The 24,981-nt window shown below is 53.2% G+C and overlaps 10 protein-coding genes across 10 annotated transcripts; 5 read left to right on the top strand and 5 right to left on the bottom strand.

The window, feature by feature from the left end:
- Positions 1–380: 380 nt before the first annotated feature.
- AB675_691 (uncharacterized protein) lies at positions 381–1,007 on the bottom strand (the record flags this gene model as incomplete). Its single annotated transcript, XM_018147246.1, has 1 exon — positions 381–1,007. The coding sequence occupies one exon, from the start codon at positions 1,005–1,007 to the stop codon at positions 381–383; it is 627 nt and encodes a 208-aa protein (XP_018005756.1).
- Positions 1,008–1,288: 281 nt separating this feature from the next.
- Positions 1,289–2,126, top strand: AB675_690 (Proteasome subunit beta type-6; the record flags this gene model as incomplete). The annotated part of the gene is made up of 2 exons (XM_018147235.1): positions 1,289–1,398; positions 1,451–2,126. The coding sequence occupies 2 exons, from the start codon at positions 1,289–1,291 to the stop codon at positions 2,124–2,126; spliced, it is 786 nt and encodes a 261-aa protein (XP_018006040.1).
- Positions 2,127–2,366: 240 nt separating this feature from the next.
- Positions 2,367–3,176, bottom strand: AB675_689 (Pre-rRNA-processing protein PNO1; the record flags this gene model as incomplete). Its single annotated transcript, XM_018147224.1, has 1 exon — positions 2,367–3,176. One exon carries the CDS (start codon positions 3,174–3,176, stop codon positions 2,367–2,369), a length of 810 nt encoding a protein of 269 aa, XP_018005744.1.
- A 285-nt stretch (positions 3,177–3,461) lies between these two features.
- AB675_688 (DNA mismatch repair protein msh3) lies at positions 3,462–6,776 on the top strand (the record flags this gene model as incomplete). Its single annotated transcript, XM_018147213.1, has 1 exon — positions 3,462–6,776. The coding sequence occupies one exon, from the start codon at positions 3,462–3,464 to the stop codon at positions 6,774–6,776; it is 3,315 nt and encodes a 1,104-aa protein (XP_018005463.1).
- Positions 6,777–9,223: 2,447 nt separating this feature from the next.
- Positions 9,224–11,169, bottom strand: AB675_686 (Lactose permease; the record flags this gene model as incomplete). Its single annotated transcript, XM_018147193.1, has 6 exons — positions 9,224–9,553; positions 9,646–9,948; positions 10,055–10,443; positions 10,497–10,640; positions 10,691–10,918; positions 10,995–11,169. 6 exons carry the CDS (start codon positions 11,167–11,169, stop codon positions 9,224–9,226), a joined length of 1,569 nt encoding a protein of 522 aa, XP_018005642.1.
- A 753-nt stretch (positions 11,170–11,922) lies between these two features.
- On the bottom strand, positions 11,923–13,503 carry AB675_685 (Endoglucanase C; the record flags this gene model as incomplete). Its single annotated transcript, XM_018147183.1, has 2 exons — positions 11,923–12,606; positions 12,766–13,503. The coding sequence occupies 2 exons, from the start codon at positions 13,501–13,503 to the stop codon at positions 11,923–11,925; spliced, it is 1,422 nt and encodes a 473-aa protein (XP_018005384.1).
- A 1,248-nt stretch (positions 13,504–14,751) lies between these two features.
- On the top strand, positions 14,752–15,773 carry AB675_684 (PA-phosphatase related-family protein; the record flags this gene model as incomplete). The annotated part of the gene is made up of 2 exons (XM_018147172.1): positions 14,752–14,813; positions 14,864–15,773. 2 exons carry the CDS (start codon positions 14,752–14,754, stop codon positions 15,771–15,773), a joined length of 972 nt encoding a protein of 323 aa, XP_018005832.1.
- Positions 15,774–16,214: 441 nt separating this feature from the next.
- Positions 16,215–19,385, top strand: AB675_683 (uncharacterized protein; the record flags this gene model as incomplete). The annotated part of the gene is made up of 1 exon (XM_018147161.1): positions 16,215–19,385. The coding sequence occupies one exon, from the start codon at positions 16,215–16,217 to the stop codon at positions 19,383–19,385; it is 3,171 nt and encodes a 1,056-aa protein (XP_018005560.1).
- A 752-nt stretch (positions 19,386–20,137) lies between these two features.
- Positions 20,138–21,631, top strand: AB675_682 (uncharacterized protein; the record flags this gene model as incomplete). The annotated part of the gene is made up of 1 exon (XM_018147150.1): positions 20,138–21,631. The coding sequence occupies one exon, from the start codon at positions 20,138–20,140 to the stop codon at positions 21,629–21,631; it is 1,494 nt and encodes a 497-aa protein (XP_018006008.1).
- Positions 21,632–23,260: 1,629 nt separating this feature from the next.
- Positions 23,261–24,831, bottom strand: AB675_681 (Thiol-specific monooxygenase; the record flags this gene model as incomplete). Its single annotated transcript, XM_018147140.1, has 2 exons — positions 23,261–24,050; positions 24,098–24,831. The coding sequence occupies 2 exons, from the start codon at positions 24,829–24,831 to the stop codon at positions 23,261–23,263; spliced, it is 1,524 nt and encodes a 507-aa protein (XP_018005746.1).
- Between the last annotated feature and the right edge of the window lie 150 nt (positions 24,832–24,981).

Below are 24,981 nucleotides of genomic sequence, written 5' to 3'. Positions count from 1 at the left end.
GGGAGTACTTCAGAAAGTATCGACCGCTTCGTCGGCCCCAATTGAAGCCTGCTCAAGACGTAGGTCGTCTTCATGATTGAGCCTGGCGCAGCTTATTGGCGACTGGGGCGTGCTCGTATTACGCCTAGGCACTTTCGCTGCATTTCGACGTCTTTGGATGGTCCCGGCGAGGTAAGTGGTGACCAGAATACCGCTTGGCGAAGACCACAAGAGGATTTTCTATCGTCATGGCCGCATGATTGGCTCGTTCGTTCGATTGAATGAGCGACCACTGGGACAATTGGCCCTCAGTAGCGGCCCACTCTAGAAATGATCCCCCGGGCTCCCAGACGACGCTTGGAGCAAGCGATCGTCCATATCCCTCGTTGTCCATTCTACGTTCAGCCCTTGCTCGCGACCACATCCGCCCGTCGCTCGAGCGTCTGCCCAATAAAGCCCCTTAACGCCGCCCACCTGTCCTGCGTGCTCCCGACCACCGGCACCGCCGCTGCATCATGACCATTCCCGCCTGCGCTCGCCCTATTATCAGGCGCGCTCAACTGCGCCAAATTCTTCGCCCACCTCGCCCGCTCCTGATTGTCCAGTGCTTGCTTCCGCTTCAGCGCTCCCGGTTTGCTCTTCATACTCTTCCTCCGGATTACGTTGACCTGATCGACGACATCAGCGCCGTCTCTTATAGTGACAGCACCTCCCACTGCTCCTTCCGAGGCTGGCGAGTCATCAGCGTCAGGCAATGCATCTGCAAGTGAGTCGAGAGTTGCGACTAATTTCTTGTTTGGCCGCCTTTGGCGTTTGGCGTTCTTGCTGGCGGCTGCAGAGGACTTGTGGACCTTTGAGATGAGGTTGGCATGTTTTATGCGGCGCTTGTCGGCTTTGGTATTTGGAAAGAGAGATTCTGGGGCCACTGGTTTGGGCTTCGACTTCGTGGCTATGATTGGTTTGTCGGATGACTTGAGGATCGATTTGGCGGGGCGCGCTGTGCGATGGTCTGGCTGGGTGGGCGCCATGGCGGTATGACTGTGAGGCCGCACGCTTGTTTTATCTTCTTCATTGAACTTCTTCGAGAGATCGGAAGTGGCTTTCGAACGTGGGGTCGTCGGTTGGAAATTCACGTTAGGCGGACTAGTCCACAAACGCAATTTGTAAAGAGTGCGCCGGAGCTAAGCACTCATATTCCCGGATTGCGTCGCCTTCTCATCGCCTACCGCGATCTCCAGACCTCTGCATTGAATCAGTCTCACAGCAAGACTCCCGTTGTTCACTTTGTCGAGCCTCATACAAATCTAAGATGGCATCGATATCGAACTACGCGATGCCGCAGGAGCAGCCAGGCTACTCATTCGCCGGCTCGGCTGCGGCATCACATTCAGAAGGTGTCAAGCAACACGCCTTCTACCCGTGAGTGATGCCTTTGATGACTGTCGCCCTGCCATGCTAACCTGTCCGGCAGATACACAGACAACGGAGGCTCGACACTAGCGATCTCAGGCGATGACTTTGCCATCCTGGCCGGCGACACCCGCATGACATCCGGCTACAACATCCACACACGATATCAACCAAAGCTCTTCAAGATCGGCGATGAGGAAGACTCACGAATCGTTCTCTCGGTAGTCGGCTACGCAGCAGACGGCAACGCCCTAAAAGAGCGCTTGGATGTCATCGTGAAGATGTACAAATACCAGCACGGCAAAACCATCAGTATCAAAGCCTGTGCACAGCGGTTATCGACCATCCTCTATGGCAAGCGCTTCTTTCCCTACTACGTCCACGCCATCCTAGGTGGTCTCGACGAGGATGGTAAGGGCGCACTGTACAGCTACGACCCTGTTGGCAGCTACGAGCGAGAGCAGTGCAGAGCGGCTGGTGCGGCGTCAAGCTTGATCATGCCGTTCTTGGACAACCAGGTCAACTACAAGAATCAGTACGATCCGACGTCCGGTGAGGGACACAACTTGCAACCGCGAGGCTTCGAGGCTCTGAGCCAAGACCATGTCGTGGCGTTGGTCAAGGATGCGTTCACGAGCGCAACGGAGCGGCATATCGAGGTTGGTGATGGATTACAGATGATGATCATCAAGAAGGATGGTATTCACGAGACATTCACGCCGCTCAAGCGCGACTAGAGAGTGAGTCTCGTAGCCTGGGGCGTCAAGGTGTTCGTAGCGGCTCTTTAGTAGATGCATAATGCATTTCTGCGGGTGTGGCAAACACCACAGGTCGACCATAATCTATCCCATAACACCGTGCAAAAATGCATGATCTCCACCCACGAACTCCTCATGATCTCGTCAGATGCCCATATCTACCACTGCCCATATCTACCACTGCCCATATCTACCACTGCCCATATCTACCACTGCCCATCAAAACCGCTCTTTCATTCGCCCTGCCACAATCCTCAAATTCCCATAAACCTTCCCTGGCGGCGCACCCAATATCAAACTCACCACCGCCTCCCTCGCAATCCTAATGTTCCGAAAGCCACCCAATATATGAATCTTGCTATCCGCCAGCACCACTCTCGTCTTCGTCGTATTCTCAATCGCAAACTTGGTCTTCCCGTCCTTGCCCGCTATCCGCCCGATCGCCCGCGACAAGTGCTCTCCTTGCAGCGTCTTGACGTCCTTGATCTCGAATGTCTCGATATACAGGTCATCGAGCCGGAGCAGCGCGATTGCGTCGTCGACGTCGAAACCTAACGTGAAAGCGCGGATGAAGTCCTCGCCGGACTGCAGGGCGGACGGGGAGGTAGTGTAGCGCGATGTGCGGAGCTCGACGGCGCGTGATTTGATGTTCATGCGGACTTGGAGTTTGAGGTGTTCCACGAGGGGTGGGTAGATTTTGGGCCAGGAGTTCTTGAGGGGTGTCATGCGGTGTGGTGGGACGGGGACTTTGCGGGATTGTGTTTTGAGAGCGGTGGTGGTGGGTGATGCGGTGTTGGTGGGGGTGGTGGCGGGGTATTGTGGTCTGCCTTCTTCGTCTGCTATTTGCATTGTGGTGTCTGTGGGTTGTGTGGGTGTTGATGGGGCGAATGATGTGAGTTGTGCGGGTGTTGAAGTGTCTATTTCGATGTCTTCGAGGTCGCCATCGTTGGAGGCTGAAATGGGCACATCTTGCGGTCGTTCCAGACCGAGCGTCTCGGGAGCACGCTGGAGGGCTGTTGGCGCGGGCATCGTGTCGGATATCGTGGTCTCGGATGTCTGGTGCACTGAATATCTGGTAAAGAAATTCATGGACATCGAATCGAAAAATTTCCCCGCATTTCTGCCATTCAAAGTCATCCGGTCTTGCGAACTTCCTGGTCCTCCGGTCTTGTCAAGTGCCCGTTGGAATAAATTGATGAATTGGAGAAATCGCGATCGCGAATCGTGACGCGACTTCCGCGTGCATTTCGTGACGAACTGGACTTTTGCTCGCCGCGCACCAATTGGATCAAGGTCCCATGATTCACTGGCCAAATGGCTCCTGCGGCTACTAAGCAGCAGTCGACGTTGTCCGGCTGGTTTACAACCCCAGCATCGTCTGCTCATTCGAAGCCTGGCCCATCAGCATCAGCAAAGAAGCCTACTGTCGTAGGGAAGCCCACTCCACCGGCCCGAAGCAGGAGTGACGAACAAAATGACTTCGAATTGCCAGACCCGAAACGTCGGAAGGTCATCCCGGAGACTAGTCGAAACGACACACCCGAGGAGGATGACGAGCCTCGAGCCTCCCTGAGATCTGTATCTGGCAACGGCACCATCATCAGACAACCACCTCGGACGCCACTGTCGAGTCGGACTTCGAAGTATGCCTTTTCTCAGTCACCGCAGCAAGAGAATCGGGCGCCCTCGCCGCTAGATCCTGAGGAGGAGCAGAGAAAGGAGGACCTACACCACCGTTTTGTGCGGAAACTAGGTCGGCCTGACAGCATCGCTGATATTCGCCGCCGGAATCGAATCCTCAACAGCGATGAGGAGGATGGTGCGGACGAAGAAGGTGATGATGATGCAGAAGAAGAGCCGAAGCCCAAGAAAGGCGTCAAGGCTATTAATAAGGGTGGCAACAAGCTGACACCTATGGAGAAACAAGTCATTGAAATCAAGCAAGCACATCCTGATACACTGCTGGTGGTCGAAGTTGGTTACAAGTTCCGCTTCTTCGGTGAGGACGCTCGCACAGCGGCTCGGGAACTAAGCATCGTCTGCATTCCCGGCAAAATGCGTTTCGACGAGCATGTATCCGAAGCGCACCTCAACCGCTTTGCCTCAGCAAGCATTCCGGTGCATCGGTTGCACGTACATGTGCGTCGCCTGGTCTCGGCGGGCCACAAAGTTGGCGTGGTCCGACAACTAGAGACCGCGGCATTGAAAGCAGTGGGAGACAACAGGAACACGCCCTTCACCAGGAAATTGACGAATCTCTACACAAAAGGCACCTACATCGATGATACCGAAGGCATTGAGGACAACGGCTCCCCTCCGCCTGAAGCTCCTGCGACAGGCTTTTTGCTTTGCCTGACAGAAGAGAAAGTCAAGGGCTACGGCAATGACGAAAAGGTACACGTGGGCATCCTAGCTGTGCAACCAGCTACGGGGGATATTGTTTACGACAACTTCGATGATGGATTTATGCGAAGTGAGATTGAGACACGTCTACTGCACATCGCACCATGCGAGCTACTGATTGTCGGTGACCTGTCAAAGGCGACAGACAAAGTCGTCATGCATCTTGCTGGTAGCAAGACCAATGTCTTCGGTGACAAGGTTCGAGTGGAGCGGCTAAACAAGCACAAAACTATTGCGGCCGAATCCCACAACCACATCTCGAATTTCTATGCAAAGAAGTTGAGGGATGTTGACGAAAACGACGGTGGCAAGGCGGCCAAAATCCTTGATAAGATCTTGGGTTTGCCCGAGCATGTTGTGATTTGTCTATCAAGCATGATCACGCACCTGACGGACTACGGCCTTGAACATGTCTTCAATCTTACTAAATACTTTCAGCCATTTTCTGCTCGATCACATATGCTGCTGAATGGCAACACGCTCAACAGTCTCGAGGTGTATCAGAATCAGACCGATCACACGATCAAAGGCAGCTTATTCTGGACGCTGGACCGGACTAAAACCAAGTATGGCAGTCGACTTCTACGAAAGTGGGTTGGGCGCCCTCTGCTTGACAAGGCTGCTATCGAAGCGCGATTCGCTGCAGTTGAAGAACTGCTGGCTTCAGGTCATGGCGTCATGGTCGATAAGTTGACGGGAATACTTGTCAAAACACGATGGGATCTGGAGAAGAGCTTGCTGCGCATCTACTACGGCAAGTGTACGCGTAAAGAGCTTCTCAATGTACTGCAATCACTGCAATCAATCGGTCAGGAGTTCAGTCACATCAAAGACGAGTCATCCACGGGCTTCGAATCACCTTTGCTGGCTTCGGCTGTTGCTTCACTACCAGCAATCCTGCCAGTCGTGATGGTGCACCTTGAAAAGATCAATGCTGCCGCGGCTCGGGAAGACGACAAATACGCTTTCTTTCTGGATGCGTACGAAACCGAAGCAATTGAAGAGCACAAGCATGGCATTGCCAGTGTCGAGCACGATCTTGACCAATTGAGATCAGAGTTCGCTCAAGTCCTCGGCAAGAAACAGCCAGTGGACTACAACACGACTGCGGGCATCGAGTATCTGATCGAGGTCGACAACGCCTCCGCAGCCATCAAGAAAGTGCCTGCGACCTGGACCAAGATCTCCGGCACCAAAAAGCTGTCTCGATTCCAGCCACCAAAAGTCTCGACCCTAGTGAAGGAGCGAGATCAGCACAAAGAGTCCTTAGCAGCTGCTTGCGATGAAGCCTACACAGACTTTCTGACCAGCATCAGCGGAGATTATCAGGTCCTCCGTGACACCATTCAGTCTCTGGCAACTATAGACTGCTTGATGTCACTCGCTAATGTCGCATCGCAACCAGGCTACACCAAGCCATCGTTCGTCAATCGCACAAGAATCAACATTCAAGGCGCTCGACACCCTATGATCGAGCAACTACTCCTGGATGCTTACGTGCCAAATGATGTGAACCTAACCCACGAGCAGAGAGCACTGCTCGTGACAGGCCCGAACATGGGCGGCAAGTCATCCTATGTCCGCAGTGTAGCGCTCATCGCAATTATGGCACAGATCGGCTCCTTCGTGCCTGCAGACAGTGCCGAGCTGGGGATCCTAGATGCAGTCTTCACTCGCATGGGCGCTTTTGACAATATGATGAAGGGCGAAAGCACTTTCATGGTCGAGCTCTCGGAGACGAGCGATATCTTGAAGCTGGCCACAGACCGCAGCCTGGTTGTCCTCGATGAGTTGGGCAGAGGAACGAGCACTCACGATGGCATGGCTATAGCCAGCAGTGTCCTGGACTGGCTCATACGTGAGAAGAAGTGCCTGACCCTCTTCATAACTCACTATCAAGCGCTGGCTCGTTTGCAAGATCAATTTTCGGAGGGCGAGCTTCGGAATGTGCATATGAAATTCGAACATAGCGGCGAAGGTGATCATGAGGAAGTCACGTTCCTGTATGAGGTTGGCGAAGGTGTCAGCTACCGAAGCTATGGTTTGAACGTGGCTCGTTTGGCCGGACTCGCCTCGGGTGTCAGAGAGGTGGCTCGGGAGAAGAGTGAGATGCTGGAATGCGAGATGAAGACGAGACGCGTGCGGGCTCTGGGTAAGCTCCTTGAGAGCGGAGGAGAGGATGATGGAGTTCTTGAGAGACTCGTCGAGGGCATCGAAGGACTTTGAAGACACATTGCACGGTAGCTGCTGCCTATTGAGCCTGGGTAGTTTGTGCCATAGCGGCGGTGAGAGGATGACTGTTTCAGATCCAGAAGTGGGTCAAAGCTTTGACATCCCTCTCCTAGAAAGCGCTCACATTCCTCGGCTCTCTACGGGTCACCTCGTTGGTCTTTAAGCTGATGCTCTGACAGGAGACTCCAGGCAGCTCTGATCAATCCGCGGCCATCCTATCGTCAATGCTGCGGCAGGGGCTTTTCTTCAAAGAATCGAGGTCCGCCTGCAGACTCCTGTCGTGAAGGAAACACGCCTTTTGACGCACAGCCCCAGTGGGACATCTTATCAATTCACAGATTGCACAGCCACACGATCGTTGCCTTATGTTAACTGAAATTCTGTCTTGCGCGTTCCCTCAACTCGACTTGAGCATCAGAAGCTGCCAATCCTACAGTATTCAGCAGTTCGACATGGCCAATACCACAACCTCATTGGGGAACTGTAGCAGTAATCAGCGTCCGATTCCCAGCCGCACACCATCCGGCCGCCCAACTCCTGTGCCATCGCAGCCCCCGCTACCGACATCAAATACCGTTATTGACCCGAATGTCAATGCTGTTGTTAGTGCGTCCGACCCGCAAGGAGCCGCGCAGCCGCAGACGACATCGGTCTGGAAACGATTCAGCCAGAAAGCCAAGCGTATTGACAAAGTCACTGCTTTTGTCGACAGTCTGATAGCCGCTTGTATCGCCATTCCGGGGTTCTGGTACGTCATAGCAGCCTATCGGACCAGTCAACGAGCCCTCAGCCTGGAGGCGTGGACCGCAATCAAAGACTTCCGTACAGAGTGCACCGTGCTACAAGACGCAGGCCGCGAGCTTTCAGTCGCGTGTCAGGAGGCGCTAGAGCGAGAATTGCAGCCTCCACCGATCAGTCTATGGAAACGCGTCGTCGCATGTTCTGCGAATGTATATGGAAGATTTAGCTTCGGGAACAAGACCAGCGACTGGGCGTTCGCTGCCTGCATGCTGCGCACAATGGGGCTAACACTCATCATCGTTGCCTGCTGTACTGTATTCATGACGACGACGTCCCGGAGTCTCAAGGCACCCCGCTTCAGGTTCATGTACCGCCCTTGGACCAAACGAGCGTACTGTTGCTACTTCATAACCCTCCTGGTGACTTTCTTTGTCCCTCGGACGTTGAGTTGTACTTCCGCCGGGCTTTACATTCTTCTGTCCACCTTGGGCGCAGCATTTCTGCCGGCGGGGCGGCCCAACGTCAATCATCCAGGGCTGTTCTGGAACGAACACCTGGGACGACACGTCGAACGGTTTCTGAGTCCCAGTGGTTTGGCAGCGATATACGGCCTTTTCACTGGGCAATTGCTAATGCTCTTACGTGACGACCAAGTCCTCCCCTTCGTCATAGCACTGATAGTCACGTCGCCGCTGTGCGCAGGTTTGGCTCGTGTGCTCAGTCACGTGCTGTTACGTCCAGCGCTCTCGTCGCTAGGAAGGCGTCAGTGTCGATTCAGACCGAAGGTAGCAGGGCAGGAACTCTTTTTCTTTGAGCTAGACTTCGAGACAGACTCGGGCTATACATACGGGATGTGGGGTTACGTCGAGCTGTGACCTATCATCTTCAGGCTCGACCAACTTGAAGCAGATCTGGAAGGTATTCATTCGCGGCACTGACGCGAACTTGTCGAGTTAGAAGCACCCTCAGCGCCTCTACAAATTTCTTGACATGCCTCCGCAAAACGTCGCCTGTCAGAATCTGCAGGCATGTCTATCGCTGACAGTTTCGCCCTCCCACACAAGATCGAGTACGGTCAACACATCCTTACAAGCAGCGCAGCGCTCGTCTGCCAATAGTGGAGGTTTAAAAACATCTCATAGCGCACCAACTAGGGTCCTACGCCGTGTAACGCTTGTTGCATGTCGAGAAAGTTCAGGCCTTTGCGCACGCCTGTGACAGTCACTTGGTCACCTGGTCATAGCATAGGACTGCATCTCCAAACAGGCAACTTGGACCCACATCATATTTCCTAAAACAGGTTCTATCTGTCCCGCCGCCAGCATCCAAAGTTGCAATTCAATTTCTACGCTGCGCTTCTGCCGGCCCGAAAATCAAAACGTGCAGGACTGAATGTTTGCCCTACGGCCCCGCTTTTGACACAGGGGGCATCTTGGAGCGGTGACGGGCACGGCCGGGCGCGGTGTTGGAAGTTTTGTATGGCGGTGGGTTTTGCCAAGGCTAGGAGATCTGTGATTGGACAGACAAGTATGGTGTGCCAATTCGTCGCAACTGTGGACGCATGGCTTCCCTGACTTGTGCTTTTGGCAGTCAGCCGATAGAAAGCTGTTATGCTAGCATGGATACTATATGGCAGGATATGTTCTGTCTGAGTAATCAAATACCGAGGGCGGTCTCAAAGACAGAGTCGAACGAAGCGCTCAAGCCTTCTCAACCTCCTCCGCCTCACCCCTCGCCAAGTTCTTCTCCATAGCGCCCCTCTCAACCTTCTCAACCTTAGCATCGCGATCCATCACCATCGCCACCTCCTCCAGACTCGGGCCCTTTGTCTCCGGGTACAACAAGAAGATGACTGTCGTCTCCACTGCCAACCAGACGACGTAGACCAGGTAGAACTTCCACGCCAGGGAGTCCAGGCCGATCGGGTTGACGAACTGGTTGAAGGCGGAGCCGGCGCGGGAGAAGAGCTGCATGATGGCGACGCCTTTGCTGCGGTGCATGTAGGGGAAGACTTCGGTTATGTAGCAGTACTGTTGTTCGGCAAGGTCAGCATCGACTCGCTAGGGATTGCTACCGTGGACGTCTTGGAAAGGATCACGGCGCACAGGGGCAAGGTACTTACAGCAAGTGGCATCATCAAATTATAGAACGCATAATAGATGAAGATCAGCGCCACGACCGCTCTCCCAGCAGCGGTGTTGGTGTTGTCCTTGGCATAGGTGGCCGAGGCGGCCGTCCAGCACGAGAAGATCAGACACATGCCGCCGTAGCCTGTGAGGAACTGCTTGCGGCGTGGCATGTATCCTTGAGCGAAAGATCCGCTGACGCCGGTGACCAAGTTCCAGCACATCAGGCCGAGGTTGAGCTGGTTTTGGGTGCGCCGGTCGGTGATGCCGATTGATTTGAGAACGCGGGCTAGGTAGTACTACGGGTTTGGAAGGATTGGTAAGCTCGTTTTCTGAGGCGCAAGTGCGAAGATGTTCGGGCTGATTGGAGTATTGCATAGACACAGGTTTCCTGGAAGCACTTACGGAGACAAGGCCATTACCAGCCCATTGGGCGAACAACCCAACACAAGCAGCGATCAGAACACGACGCCGATTGACCGAGTTCGTGAGAAGCTCCTTCCATGGCGACCTGGAAGCCTCCTGCTCTAGACGAATAGTCTCCCGAATCTGATGGTACTCGGCAGCAACGAAGGGCGAGGCGGCGTCACCCTCGGCATGGTACTTGATGAGGATCGCGAGAGCTTCTTCATGGCGGTCTCGACTCATTAGCCATCGCGGAGATTCTGGAACGAACCAGATGAAGATGAGCTGTAGACTGGACGGGAGGATCTGGAATAGTGTTGGGAGGCGCCAGCTCCAGTGATTTGTCCATTCGAACGTTCCAAGTGTGACGCCCGCGGCCAGAATTGCACCTGTAGGGGCGTGTCAGAACGACGATCTCAACGCAGGAAGTGATGGCACTGACCAGCATACCAGCTCTCATTGAACAAGCCGATCACGATAGCTCGCTCGCGAGGGTACGACAGCTCAGCGATTAGTTGCGATGCACCCGAAACTGCGTATGGGAGACCCATGCCCATGATAAAGCGGCTGGCGATGAGCATGCCGACTGTCCTCTCGTCAGATTTCGAGCCTCAATCATAGAAGTATTGTACTCACCATTGATCGCGAGTGTCTGTAGGATGACACCAATACTGATAAAGATCGACCCCAGAACGATACAGAACTTACGTCCGAAACGATCGTTGACGTAAGGTATCAAGGGGATACCAGCGACAGCACCGAAGTTGAAAGACGCAGTGACTATGCCGAGCAGCGACCCATGGGGGTTGTTGAAATGTTCTTGCCACTTGTCCACAGCCTGCAGGCCGTTGAGTACGCTTCCGTCTTTGCAGGCAGTTAGCATATAATCGGGCAGGTAGCCGCTTCGGGTGGTGAACAATGGGCATGGAGGTTCACATACCGTACCCACTCGTCATCTCAACGCCCATGGCAGACGGCACAAGGAACGCATACAACATCCGGAGATTCTTCTTCCGATACCATGGCGTGGTATCCTGTTCCAGCAGGCGCTGGATCTCCGAAGAGGTCGCGACCTCCTTCGCGTCGATATCCTTGCTGGCGACGGCCCGTGACATGGCTGCGGTGATATGATTTGATTCCTTTTGCCTCACCTTAGCTGGCGGTAGTACTTCTGGGCATTTTGCGGATATATCATATCGCAACTCCTCTTCATGCTGTCGACCTCACACTGCAGTGCCGAGTGCAAGTCGAGCGGGGAATCTCCTATTAGCCGTTGGCAAGCTTTAGGGTAGCCTAGTGAAGATCCGGGGGTTGCATGATATAGTAGCTGACCAGTGAGAAGCATTCATTGAACACACGAGGATCGATCTAATCAACGCCTCGGTGTTGCCTCTTTACCCCAAACTCCAAGCCCAAACGCGGGGGTGGAGTGGTGTTGGTCTGAGGGTTAGCGCATCTGTGAATTATCCGGGGCTCCTCAATTGAGCCAGAATGTTTTGTCAGGTCGGGCTTGATCGGTTGATGGACCGAGGAAGGTGCCATGTGGTCGTGGCTGCTCTAGTTGAGCAATCTCTGCGCTGGAAGAGGAAGGTGATATGCATATCAAGTACTACCTTAGGTCAGCGACTTGCCTCGAGGACGGCAGGCCCAAAAGCTCATAGGGTGATCTGAGCGGCGGAGCCAAAATGGAGGAAAGAGCATCGAGCAAGGCACACTCAAGTGTTGCTTGTTATCGCATGCAGCTTCAGACATATAGCAGTGGCTTGTGCTAAGATATTTCCAAGCATGCTTAGCCTCACCAATTGCAAGCATACCGGATAATTTTCACCATGGGAGCAGAACGCTGGTTGCGCCCGTACGGCCTGCTGTCATGAGCTCTGCACCAACGCAGCATGATCAGACATGATCTTGTTCAGCCCATCACGCTTCAGACACTGCTCGAGGCTGAAGCTCTTCGCAAGCTCTTCCAAGTCCTCCTTGCTCTTATCCTTGAACAGCTCCGCGTATTCTTGGGCAAATGAGTCGGCCAAGTACATCTGCAGCACGACTCTCTCAACATGTTTGCGAGTGTCCCAAGTTGATGGGTAGATGTCCGTCGCCCGGGGATTGATTTTGTCGATGAATTCAATGACCGGATCAATGACAGCAGCGACCTCCTTGGAGGGGTACTTGCCCCATGAATCGAGCTGGTACTTCTTCTTCTTCTCGAGTATTGGTGCGATCAGTTTGTTGTAAGGCGAATCAGGGTTTGTGTGCACCATACCCTGCAACCCGACGTCCTTGTATAGCCATATTGCCCAGGGAATCTTGTGCTCGTCGTAGATTCGCAATTGCTCGCCTAGCAAGTTGTATCTCTCCTGATTGATCGCCTCTGCATCCTCGTCATGCTTGGGATCGGCGTACACGGGTCCAAACTCGCCGTTCCATATTGCGGTGTTGTGCTTGCGTTGGAACTCAGATTTTCGGAGGAATTGAGACCTTAAGCGATCTTTTTGCTCCTCTGTACCTTTATATCGATCGCCCGTTGGGAAGCCCATGAAGCTGTAGTCGTGCTTCGTTCTATGTTAGCTTGGATCGGGACGTGCCTGATAAGTGAAAGACTAGGTTGGAGGGGAAGACGAAACGGGAGCGTGAGACAAAGGCAACAGAAACAAGTCTCAGACCTTCAGTCTCGACTTTGTTCCCGACCCAAGTTTGGAAAGTACACTTACAAGACTGTATACTGTGTTGGGTAGGATGGTGTTTTCGTTGAAGCCTCGCCACTCTGCCGCAAAAGTGTTGCCGTCAAGCCATAAGATGTGCTCTGGGTCAATTGCCCTGACTGCCTTTTCTAATCGTTCGTAGAAAGCTATGAGGCGAGTATGTTTGGGGTCGGCCGGCTCATTAATCAAGTTGTATCCAGCAATCCAGGGGTTGCCCTTGTAATGCTTGGCCAGTTCTTCCCATAGCCAGACAGTACGATCTTGGAAGTCCTTGTGCTCCCAGAACAGTGGGTGATTCGTCCGGTTGTCGGCGTGCCAGCCGGGACTTTGTCCTCCGGGCAGTACATGCATGTCCAGGATTGTGTAGATACCTTCCTTTGCGCAGACGTCGACAACCCGGTCCAGATGCTTAAACCCACTCTGCTTCAATACCTTGGGGTTCATGTCGTCTTCAAAATGCCGATAGTTGAACGGTACTCGAATGCTGTTCAGGCCCAACGACTTGTAGAATTTGGCATCCTCCTCGGTGAAGAACCAGTACAGCAGGCGATCGAAGAAGTATTCGTACTTTTCCTCGCCCAAGACTTCCAGCATACATTCTCTCATATGGGTCTCGTGACCAGGGAAACCAGTGATGAAGTTCTCCATGTTCATCCATCCGCCAAGTCCCGCCCCGCGGAGGATGACAGGCTTGCCATCTTTGTCTACCACTTCAGTGCCTTTGACTTTGAGTATGCCGTTTGCCATGCTGTATGATCTTTCGCTGGTTGCTGGTGAGCAAATAAGATGTTGTAGTCATGTTAGCTCTCATATTGTATACTGTACTGGATGACAGCCCTCAGACGCCAAGTTGGGGTGACTGAGAGCTTTTAGGCTAATTTGTTCAGTAGCGGGATGGGATGGGGAGTCACGGTGGTATAGCCGACCTTCCCCACGAGCAAGAGCACTCAAGTTCACAATAATGACAGGTCGCGCGTGATTGTGCTCATGGACTGCCCATGAGTTGCGCTGCCCTTGATGATGAGCAGTTGAGATATCGTGGGCGTACGAATCGAATTGAGATGGAGTCGCCGCCCTCGCAGCTCGCCCGAAGCGTTCTCATCCATGTGGCCATGCCTCAAGCATGAATCTGTGAGCTTACCTTACCTCTGATGTCCTCGTCAAAGACCTGGGTGCGCCAACATGTATAACCAGATCTCTGCTAGAGAAACACTCACTCAGGGAGCACATGCTACGAAAGCGTTCAGATGGCTGCCAGCTGCCAAGAAGAATGTCATCAAAATCAAACGCCAAGATCCCCTTCAGAAATAAGCCTGGAAGTGGCTATGCTGAACCCCATTTCACTCCTCCCTTCGCCCGCTCGTTGGCTGCAGATCGACAGCCAAGCATCAACTTGCGCGGCGGAATGACGATTGGCGATGCGGCAAACCGTTTCGTGGCTTGGGAGAGGGGACGATCAAAGGTCTGAGACAGGAGAAAAGGGAAGGAGGTCGTGTGCTCCTTTTATGTTATTGGAATCGAGCAGTCGAATGGGCAGCATCTTCCGAGCTTGGCGAGTTTGCTTTTCTTTTTTGGTTGTCCATAATTCTGATGCAAGCTATGTGGGTTACGAGGTCGCGGTGGCCGAGCAGGCGCTTTATAGTTAGCTGGGCAGCATTTTCCGAGGTCGGTGGTTTGCTTCCTGATTTCGCCTGTCCTGGAAGGCAACAACTTGCGCTTGATTGATCAGTTCTACCATTATAATAAACTGGCGGGTATTCAGGTCTGGGAAGCTAGGTGACACAATTTCTATATGCTACAGCTTTCTTTGTTTGGATTCAGAGGGGAAAGTGGTCATTGCTTTTCTGGCGCTTCAACCTAAATCGTCGGAATACACACTCTTTGCACCTCACAGGAAAGCTGTGCGAGCAGCTGCCAGCGTCAACACTCGCTCCATTGCAGCTCATCTAGATCGACAATTGCTAGTGACGTTGTAACGCATTCTCTTTGCTAGAGATGGGTCGACCGTTGCAGATACGAACTGCACTTTCATATGTATTCGACTGGCTTGTCATCATGTTTGTTGCATCTGTCAGGTTTAGTGCTGGGAATCACTGACCATCGACAGCGCATTTGCAGCAGGTGGAGGGGTGTTGAGCAACATCAGAGGATTCCGACGACCATTCTCGCTCGCAGATCGGTCGATCGCTTACCCGAGACGCGATGACATTGTGACTCTGGAAGTGGCAGGCCTGGTAGTCTTCGTTGGTCCAGCAGCGATCATTCTAGTGCTGGCTCTCGTCACACCCGCTGCACGTCAAGTGGGCCAGAAACGACTCTATTCCTCGTGGGTAGATAAGATCTGGGATGCCAATGCTGGCTGGATGGGACTCGCACTCGCATCGGCGGCTACCCTCTTCTTGACTTCAGGGCTCAAGTGCCTTGTCGGAAAGCCGAGGCCGAACTTTCTCGCCATTTGTGATGCTGATGTCGATCGACTATCGGAGTTTGTCGTTGGAGGGTCTGGAAGTCGCATTGAGTCCGATGCGCCCGCACTGGTCACATATGAGATCTGCCGGCAAAGCGATCTCGATTTACTCAACGACGCATTCTTTGCATTTCCCTCAGGCCACTCATCGATGTCTTGGGCTGGTCTGCTGTACCTGTCGCTATGGCTAAGCATGAGGTTCTCCGTGGCTATACCATACTTGGGACACCATATGCCATTGGTCAGGAAATCAACAGAAGGAGCTGATCTCGTCAGCTTCTACCATGCGAGAAAAGCGGCGCCGCCGTTGTGGATGGTGGCAATCGTATTAGTGCCGATTGGGGTAGCGCTTTTCATCTGTGCGAGTCGGTATGCGGATTTCCACCATGCCGGCATTGACATCTTCGCAGGCAGCGTCATCGGAATCGTTTGCGGCTATTCGAGCTTCAGGCTCTATCACCTACCAATACGGCGAGGGCATGGACTAGCTTGGGCACCTAGGCAGAAGAGCACGCTTTCACGGGAGACTTGCCGTGGCATGACGGCTTGACGGACAGAGAGATTGGCGAAGCCCGGGATGAGGAAGAGGGCAGAATGAATGGCCATGTTCGCCCAGGTACCTTGACTTCGGAGGAGATGATGGAATATCGGCATGACAGGGACTCGGCCCAGTATCCTCTGCGACCGATGCCTCACTCGAGCTTGCAGACGCGCTCGTCATGAGTGCTGCGACTGGACTTTGTAGCCGTCAGCGTAGCAGTTGTTGATGGAAAGATTATCAAAAATGTTTAGGCAGCTAAGTGGTAGTAGCACTTGATAGAGATTGAAGCTTTGATTCTCTACCATCAGCAACGGCTATGTTTCCGTATCTAGCGAAGCCGCATTTTACGACTTCAGAGGCAACCACGACGTGTTCATCTTCTTGCGCCCGCCGTGTCGGCCACAGGGGGTCCCATCGACCGCATATTGTCCAGACAGCAATGCATTCGATATGTCGTCGTCCGACATTCGGACGAAACCGTTCGCCGTGTCCTTGACTATCACAATAGTAGTAGCGTCCGCATACCTACTTTACCGAACCTATAGCGCATCCGTCGCGTCGCCTGCCGCGGGGCTTCGTCGCAGCAATGCCGTCCGACGCCCGCGCCGACAACATGCGGAAGCAAATCTCAATGCTTTGCATAGCCAGCAAAGTCAAGAGTCTGAGTCGGACATACACAACCGTTCTAGATTGGTAGAAGCCGTCTCTCACCTGGACTCCACGCTTGCGAATGATCCTTACGTGTATGCCGAATACCAAAATGAGGAGCTTCTCGGAGGCATCGATCCTGCCGCGCTGCCCTCTTTGCATCTGCATCCAGCGAACCTGCCCAATATATACCCTGCCGTATTCCGGCACGGGCCCTCTCTAAACGATCAGGAGCAAAGATGGCTGCAGGATCATATAGATGCTTCCTTCATTCACGTATACTTGCGCAGATTCTTCAATGAGGGCCATCAACTCAGCGATGATTTGCGAAACGAGCTGGCGGCAGCTTTTGGCTTTCATGGCATCGAGTTGAGTCAGGACGTGGTATATGCCATGCTCGATCGCCTTTCAGCCGGCACGCCATTGCCTACCTGGCGCTCGTTGAACATCCAGATCCGAGCGGCGGAAATGATAGCGCAGGCTGATGGTGTTCGGGACGATCCTATGTCACTGGATGAGCCCCTCAGAGACGCCGACGAAGGCGAAGATTCGGATCGTGCACATAACATGTTGGATTTGCTGTACAATATCGCCCGAAAGCAAGCAGATCGCCATGGCATTGTCCATCGCGGCGTTGAGTGCAACAGCTGTGGCGTTTGTCCCATCCAGGGTGTTCGTTATCATTGCACCAATTGCTTCGACTTCGACCTCTGCGAGGCCTGCGAGTCCAAAGATGTTCATCTGAAGACACATGTCTTTCTGAAGATCACAATTCCAGCGCCCTCGCGAGGTCAGATCAAGAGTGTCGTTCCATCCTGGTACCCAGGCAAGCCAAACGCGTTCTCTCCCATGGTGCCACTTGCGCTGCTGGACAAGCTGAAGGAGGATACTGGTCTAGATCAACCGGACATTCAGGGTCTTTACGAACAGTTCAGATGCCTTGCTGGCTGCCACTTCCCGTCCGATCCAGCCGAGCTCGGAACAGTGATTGACAGGAAAGCTTTCGAAAAGTACATGATTCCGTCGTACTTGGACAAACCAACTCCTGCCAACCTTATCTATGAACGCATATTCGCTTTCTACGACACAAACGACGACAAACACATTGACTTCCTCGAGTTCGTCAGGGGCCTGACAAAGCTTAACGACAAATCCTTCGCAGCCAAAATTACTCGAATCTTCCGTGGACATGACCTCGACGGCGACGGCTATGTGAGCAGAAAGGACTTTCTTCGCATGTTGCGTGCTTACTATGACCTGAACACTCAGTTCAATCGCGAAATGCTCTACAGAAATGAGGAGCTAGACCTTGCGGACGACATCCGTGACGTCGTTCAGAGCAACCATCCAATCAGCTCGGCATTTGGAGGTATCAACTTCCCAGGCCATGTGTCAAGAGCTGGTCAAGACAAGCGACAGCTTTCGCACGGTGATCTCGGCATCATACAAGGTCCGAATGGTGTGCTCCTGGACGATGTCGACATGCAGAGCCATCGCCACAAAGCAATTGCAATGGTCCCGTATGAGGCAAGAGAAAGACACCCGTTTCGATCTTTCCGAGAATACACACCACAAGACGATCCTGTCATGAATGCTCCGTTCACCAGAAGAATGGGCGAATTCTTGTCGATAACGAACGCTCATGACGCCACAGAGGATGAGCTTAGTGGACCTGATCGACCCCTGCAAACCTACGGTTGGCCACCAGTAGTTCCACCGGAACCCGAGGACATCATCAATGCGCTTGGTGTTGACATTCCGATTGATCAGATTGACGACCCTGTGGATCGATCCAGAGTCATTTACGCGCAATCTCAGCGCTTTGACGAGGAGTACGCAGAGCGTCGTGACAACGCCAGGCAAAGGGTGCTCCACGACAGATGGGAGCGACGACAATTCTATCTTGATCAAGAGGAAGGCATGACCAGGCCAGCAGCGTATGTCGAGTCGGACAGCTCGGAAGACGAATTGGAGCCGGAGCATGAACCTATTGACAGTTCGAGAGGCCAGTCAATGCGCTCACGGTCTTCGTCCAAAGTGAGATTCGATGACAGTGCTATTGACACTGATTATGAAACACGATCGAATGCATCCTCACGCAGCGTTCCACAGAATGAACGATGGGGAGGATTTGAACTGAGCAGACCGACTTTGGACATTGGAGCCGATGTGCTATATGAGGCTGTGCAGCAAGGCTTCAACGAACTCATCGACTGCATATTCAAGGAGAAAGAGGACAAGGCTATCGAGGCTCAGCGGACACGCAAGCAACGCGAGACGTGGGAGAAGTTGCTGGACGAGTATGCCGAAAATCGGAACGTTGATGACGAGCAGAAGAACGAAGCACTTCTCAAAGCCGACAGTCTTCGGACGGAAGAGCTGCTGAACGGCGGACCGCGATCACCGGCGTTCGAGTTCACGATCACGGGTGACGAGGCGAATGAGAACCCGCAGGCGGTCATGCTTATGCGGGAAGAGCTCAGTCGCGTTCTCAATGCGGTGACTCAGCCGCCAAAGAGTCGAACGCCCTCGGCCACCCGGCAAGCTGCCGACTATCGGGATCCCACGCTTCCGCAGTTTCGACCAAATGATGCTGGCGAAGCTCCCAGAGATGTGCCGACGGATGAGGAGCTGCAGCCATCACCGAAAACGCTGGCGTTGTGGTTGAAGCACCGAGAAATCGAAAGCGAGGCTGAGAGCAGAGGTGGCTTTGGTTTGTTGAATCTAATGGAGTTTCGCAAGATCGTGGAAGTCGTTCTTGAGCAGGAGACTGACGAACTGCACAGTCATGGAGCCACAGCTCGAGCCGGTGAAGGAGCGGCAGGTCAGCCCTCGAGTGCCGAGAATGCTGATACTGTTGGTCCCGGGGGCAATGCTGTAGCGCCTGAGCATGCAGTGAAGGAATGGAGCAGGAACTTTGACCTGGGCAAGCTCAGCTTTCTCGGGACATGGATAGAGATGGCAGGCCTCTGATTATGCTCAGACGAGGCGTGGTATCATTAGGTCAACTTAGCGAGGCGCAAGGTGCTATGGATTCCATTCACTACATAGGGACACCGGATTGCATTGGCGGCGTGGCACGGTGTGTCCAACGTCCTGAAGTATATGCGCGTTCGGCTACGGCTCATGGATAACCAAGTCGATCGCTGGAGGATATGTATGATGTCCAAAGCTTCTTCATAGAATGCGACGCAGAATTCTAGTCGAGTAAGCTGTTCCCGGTAGCTACTAACTAATAGACTCATAGGCATGGTGGCTTTAGGCTTGGGACAAGGCGGCACCTTCCGAAGCTGCCCGGCATAGGCGACGTATCGACACCGCTCAGCCTGGAGCGTCTCTTCCTAGACCGGTTCACGTGTCGCTACAGCTTTTTGATTCCTTTGACCCTGCTAGCAACAGATCTTTCTGTCCTTTCCAGATCAAGTTCTCGTCGACAGTCTACCCACGGGTGCTGATGGGTGCTGACGGCTTCGCGCTGCGCAGTCATGGAGGGGCTCTTCGTGTTCGTCCGGCACCTGCAGTAATCGACACCCATGCGTCGCCCCGCCTGGACTTTTGGCAACACGAGCCTGGCGTGGCTGACGTTCGAACAAACTTCAGCCTTCTCGACGAAATCATTCTATCCTCAAACCTGAGCGAAGACGATGCTCAAACGATGATTTCGATAGTATCGTCGGGACAGCATCTCCCAACATGCCGAAGAACTCTCGTCAACAAGCATCAGTATGAGGACATCTCTACGCGAGCCTAACGACACAGCTACTGTCGACCATCAGCAGGACAGGTCCACGGGATTTGCCGCCGTGACACGAGAGACACAAGCAGCGCCTCATCCAGCATACCAGCCGTTGCCCAGTCCAACATCCACAAGGCTTCTCTGTCTTGAACCAGGCAAGGAAGGTTCTATACTCAAGTTTTCATTGAAGGTTGTGGACCTTAGCGACAACCCCGAGTACATTGCCATATCCTACACCTGGGGGGAGGATGGCGGCAACCACTCAATTCTTGTCGACGGTACATCCATTCATGTTTGGCCAAACTTATACGCCTGTCTTTGCCAAATGCGGACCACTAGTGCCACCCTGCCGTTCTGGATCGACTGTTTCAGCATCAACCAGGCGGATCAGGACGAGAAAAGTCAACAGGTTGCTATGATTGGCCGGGTATTTTCTCAAGCCGCGGAAGTGCGAGCCTGGTTGGGCGAGCATGAGGACGATAGCGAACTTATATTCTCAGGAGTTGATCTACTTCGGGATGTACGCTCGAGCGTTCGTGTCATTTCCAAGGTCTGGTGTAATCGAATATATTGTACCGGAGGTCCTATGGTCATCCTTGTTTCGGCCTTTTTATTTACTGGGCTTGGGGGCTTCGTCATCAGCACAACGGATTTTGTATACACAGGCATCTTCGTCATGTGTCCGTTCTGGATCTTCCTAAATCTGGTCATATATCTTTCGTGGCCAAATCTGTTGCGAGACTTTCTTGCTCCTTTCTGGCGGCCCGCCGTATACGAGTACACCTGTTACGTCTTTCCAATACGTGCTCTGTTTGCACGTGAGTACTTCAGTCGCACTTGGATCATCCAGGAGATTGTCATGGCTAGGAGACTTGTTCTCTACTGTGGCAGCGACACAATAGAGTGGTCGAAGTTAGTCTCAACATACTTTGGTGTTGGGTATGACGCTCCCCAGTTCACTGACGTCCTCCGTGGCGAGAATACGGCTGTCAACTCAGTCAGGCGAGATAGGTATGCCAGAAGGATCGATTGGCATACGGCACAGCTTTTCGATACAGATTACAATCATGTCGCTAGACTGGCCGTTCTATCTGCTGGAAGACGCACGCTATTGGAGCTCGTTGCAATTTCCATGCCTACCCTTTGCAAGGAAAGACACGATCGAATATATGCGCTGCTGGCCCTCGAGGACGAAGCTTCGAGACGTCGTCCTATTGTCGTGAACTACAAGAAACCCATGGTTGATCTCGCTTTAGATGTGGTGAGGGCGCGAATTATGCGTGTAGGGCACGACTTTGCTAAGGTAGATGATGTTCTTCGTTTAACGGGCGCATTGCATTTGGACGCAGAGGAGAAAGGTCGCGTGCTGCAAATTTTAGGCTACAATGCCCTTCAGATATATCTCGGAAAGCGTAAGCCTTGGGTCCTCTCCCTGGCCACGTTTGATGCGGCGTATGTTCGACAAATTTTAGCTGCGGCATGAAGACATCCGCCTAGGAAGGTCTGGTGAGCATAGCTGCAGCACAGTCGGGAGGAATGAAGATATCCCTGGCAGTATGCTCTTGTGATAAATTCCAGTCCACCCACTGAAGCTTCGCTTCGACTCTCACATCAGCTCGCTCAGCTTCTGCCTCTCTCTTGTGGGTGCAGAGGCGTGTCGTGGATTGACCGATGGAAACGGCTTCCTTCCGCTCTCTGTCCATCGACTGCACGCCTGAGTACGGCCAGTATACAGCCAGCATTGGGAACGTGGTCGTCATCCACACAATGGTATGAGATCAATACTTGGGACAGATTTAATTCGGAAATCATAGGGTGACTCTAAGACATGGACTACGTTATCGAGCCCGCCGTTACAAAACACAAATCCTCGCTGCCCATCCCAGGGTCCTGTGGTATCCTGCAACTCCCATGCTAGAACGTAACGCAACCGGACTCGGATCGAACACCGCGCCATCTTCCCGCAAATCGTGGCTGGCCACTACCGTCATTTCTTCCATTAGTCTCAGCCCTGACAGAGTCAATGCGGCAGAGGTCGACTGTCCTGGTAACGACTATCTAGCTTCTGAATGACTATAGCTTCCGCCATCCTTTCTGATCTGTCGTCCTCTGTCCATACACCCGACCTTTGACAGAGTCGATGTCGAAGGTGTTGGTCACCCCTATGCTGATATGGCGAGGTCTGTTTGACGCCATGTTTGTGGTCTGATATGCCGAGGCCGAGCTGGAGGTGCGACTTCCAGCGTTGAACTTGAGTTGTGGGCGTGTCGAAACCAGATGCCGTGCCTCGTTCCTGCTCATCGTGGTCGGGGATGAGTAGCGACTGGGAAGGATGCCAGAGCTGGTCTTGTTGGTGGACTGGTATATTGGTTCGCTGGAGAACGAATACATGGTTTGAGTTTCTTTTGAGCTAAGTGTGTTTGGCTACGATGTTTCTGTAGTAGACCGCCTTGAAATCGCGTAATGTGCAGTTGACTTATACCTGAGCGTGCCTATAGCAGAGAGGCTGCAAAGCTTTATATGTCCGACTCTTGGGACGACCGAGACCGAGAACGTGACTCACCTCCTCTATGACCTGGCTCTTCGCCGAAACCACAGAAATCGTCCAGATCAGGTAGTTATCACAATACCAAACACGAGCGAGCTTACATAAACGACAGTCTGTCACATTGCAGCTGCAGAGTCGAGTTCCAAGTTGCTGCCCGCGGATTTGGGGACAGAAAGGACAATTGCTACGAAGTAATACAACTGTGGCTGCCATTTGGCTGGGCGCTTAGAAATGCTCGAGCGGTCTGGCCAATGCCCGTTAGCTGAGCCGTGGGAGCGCGTGGGCTGTTGTTGGACATGCGAGGCTGGCGGACTGAATGTTGCTCGATTAGTCTTGAAGTCGCAGCTGCAAGTCCGTATGGCGCAATAGTCGAAGGTGATACAGTTCTGTGCAGCTGCTTTGTAAGAACGAAGCCTCTATGCCTGCCAGTGGCCCATCACAGGAGAGCTGCAGTCACGACGCGTGACATCACCACCCGCCAAGACTCGGACAGTCGTCCTAGCTTTCAAGTTCTTACACACTCATTCATGCATTGTATGTGCATGTCGACAACTACGAGGCATGTTAACAACTGACTGCGACGTGCTCGAAGGACACGCCTGACCCTTTCTGTCTACTCCTTCCGATAAACGCCAGTCTTTCACGTTGATCCTTGTGAGCTTGAATAAAGCTCTCAGTATGGCCTACCATTGGCAGGATGCCTGACGAGGGAGTCGCGTTCATCCATTCGACGAGCGAACGCACATAGCCTAGTTCCTCGCCATCACCACGCAAGCTATGGAAGTCACGACCAAGACCACGCGCAGCGACTCGTTCTCTGTATTCTTGCCTCATCGCTCTCTCTGAAGGCAGCTTTGCGGCGCCTGATAGAACTCGTGCAACGACCTGTGCCTGGAACTCGAATAGCGAGAATGTCGAGATGTGGTATGGTTGACCAACGAACGACAATGTCGGGTCATTGATGAAGAAAATGTCCTTATGAAGGTTGTGGACCATGTTTCCGTCACCTGTCACCAAATCTGACTCACTGGCGTCTTCTGGCTGCTTATCATCTGCGTGGTACTGCGATAGGTATGGGTACGATGTGAGGTAACCTGTCGCAAGGATGACTCGATCCAGATCGCAAAGCTTAGATCCGTTGGTCAACTCAACGTATCCATTGATACGGCCCGAAGGGGTGAAGGCGTGCTCCTCGTCTCCTTCCAGCACAAAGCGTCGTACTCCGCCAATGCGCGTCGCGCTCGGTGGTAGCATCGAGAGAGGCAGGTCCAGGTCGCCTCCTCGTGAACTTTGGAACACCTTCTCGGCAATGCCTCGGACTCTTTCGATATGTCGTTGCTGCTGACGCCAGCGCCTATGACCAAAATCCTCTGGCCCTCGAAGCTCGCCGCTGATCGATACCGCTTGGAGTGCCAAACTCTGTCCGGATATCTCGCCTTCCACTCCTTGAGACCAGGAATGTCTGGTACTCTGGGCATGTTGTAATGCCCACTCGCCACGACGACCGCATCGAAGTGCCAGTCCCTTTCAAGCAGTTCGGAAGTGGCGCCGTTGCGCAGAGTGGTTGTCTTGACGGACCATTTCGATCGAACGGGGTCTTTGACTACCTCCTCGACTCTTGTGTTGTACTCAGCTACGTCATTGACGCCTGAAGTCTGTGCTATGCCTTGCAAGTACTGCTCAAGGTATCGTTGATTTACGAAGTCTCCGAGTCCTTCGGGCCAGTCACCCAAAGTTGTCTTCATTGCACGCAAGGCTACATTGTTCGTCAATCCGGCGTAGCATGGGCCAGGCGGTGCATGCCTGGTAGCAAAGTCTTTACTCTTCACGTTCTGGCGCGAGTCGGTCTCGTTGTCTGCTTCCAGCCTCGGGTCTGGTGTCCGTGGTGGTGTTTGATACGCGGACTGATCTTCATCGGCTCTGTGTCGTGCATAGTCTCCCAGACTTGGAAGCAGATTCGGATACTGAGGGTCGATGGCAGAGTTCTCGTCAAAATGCCACACCCCACCTGCTATCGACGACCTTTCGAACAATTTCACTTCAAGACCCTGTCTAAGCAAATGCGCTGCTGCACAGATGCCCGATACTCCTGCACCGATGACAGCAACGCTGTGGACATGAAGGTCATCTCCCATGACGCTTTGGTGTCGAGTAGCCCTTTGCACCGGCTGAGAAGGTCAGTATCACACAGCACGAGACCTCGTTTGAAGGCTACCTAGCAGAGATGCAAAGGAAGAAGACGCACGAGTCAGAGGTCCATCTTCTGCGGCATCAAGGATTCTGTC

The sequence above is a fragment of the Cyphellophora attinorum genome (assembly GCF_001299255.1).
Source record: "Cyphellophora attinorum strain CBS 131958 chromosome Unknown Contig1, whole genome shotgun sequence".
Taxonomy (NCBI): Eukaryota; Fungi; Ascomycota; class Eurotiomycetes; order Chaetothyriales; family Cyphellophoraceae; genus Cyphellophora; species Cyphellophora attinorum.
Note: the sequence above shows the minus strand (reverse complement) of the source record. Positions and strands in the feature narration are given on the sequence as shown.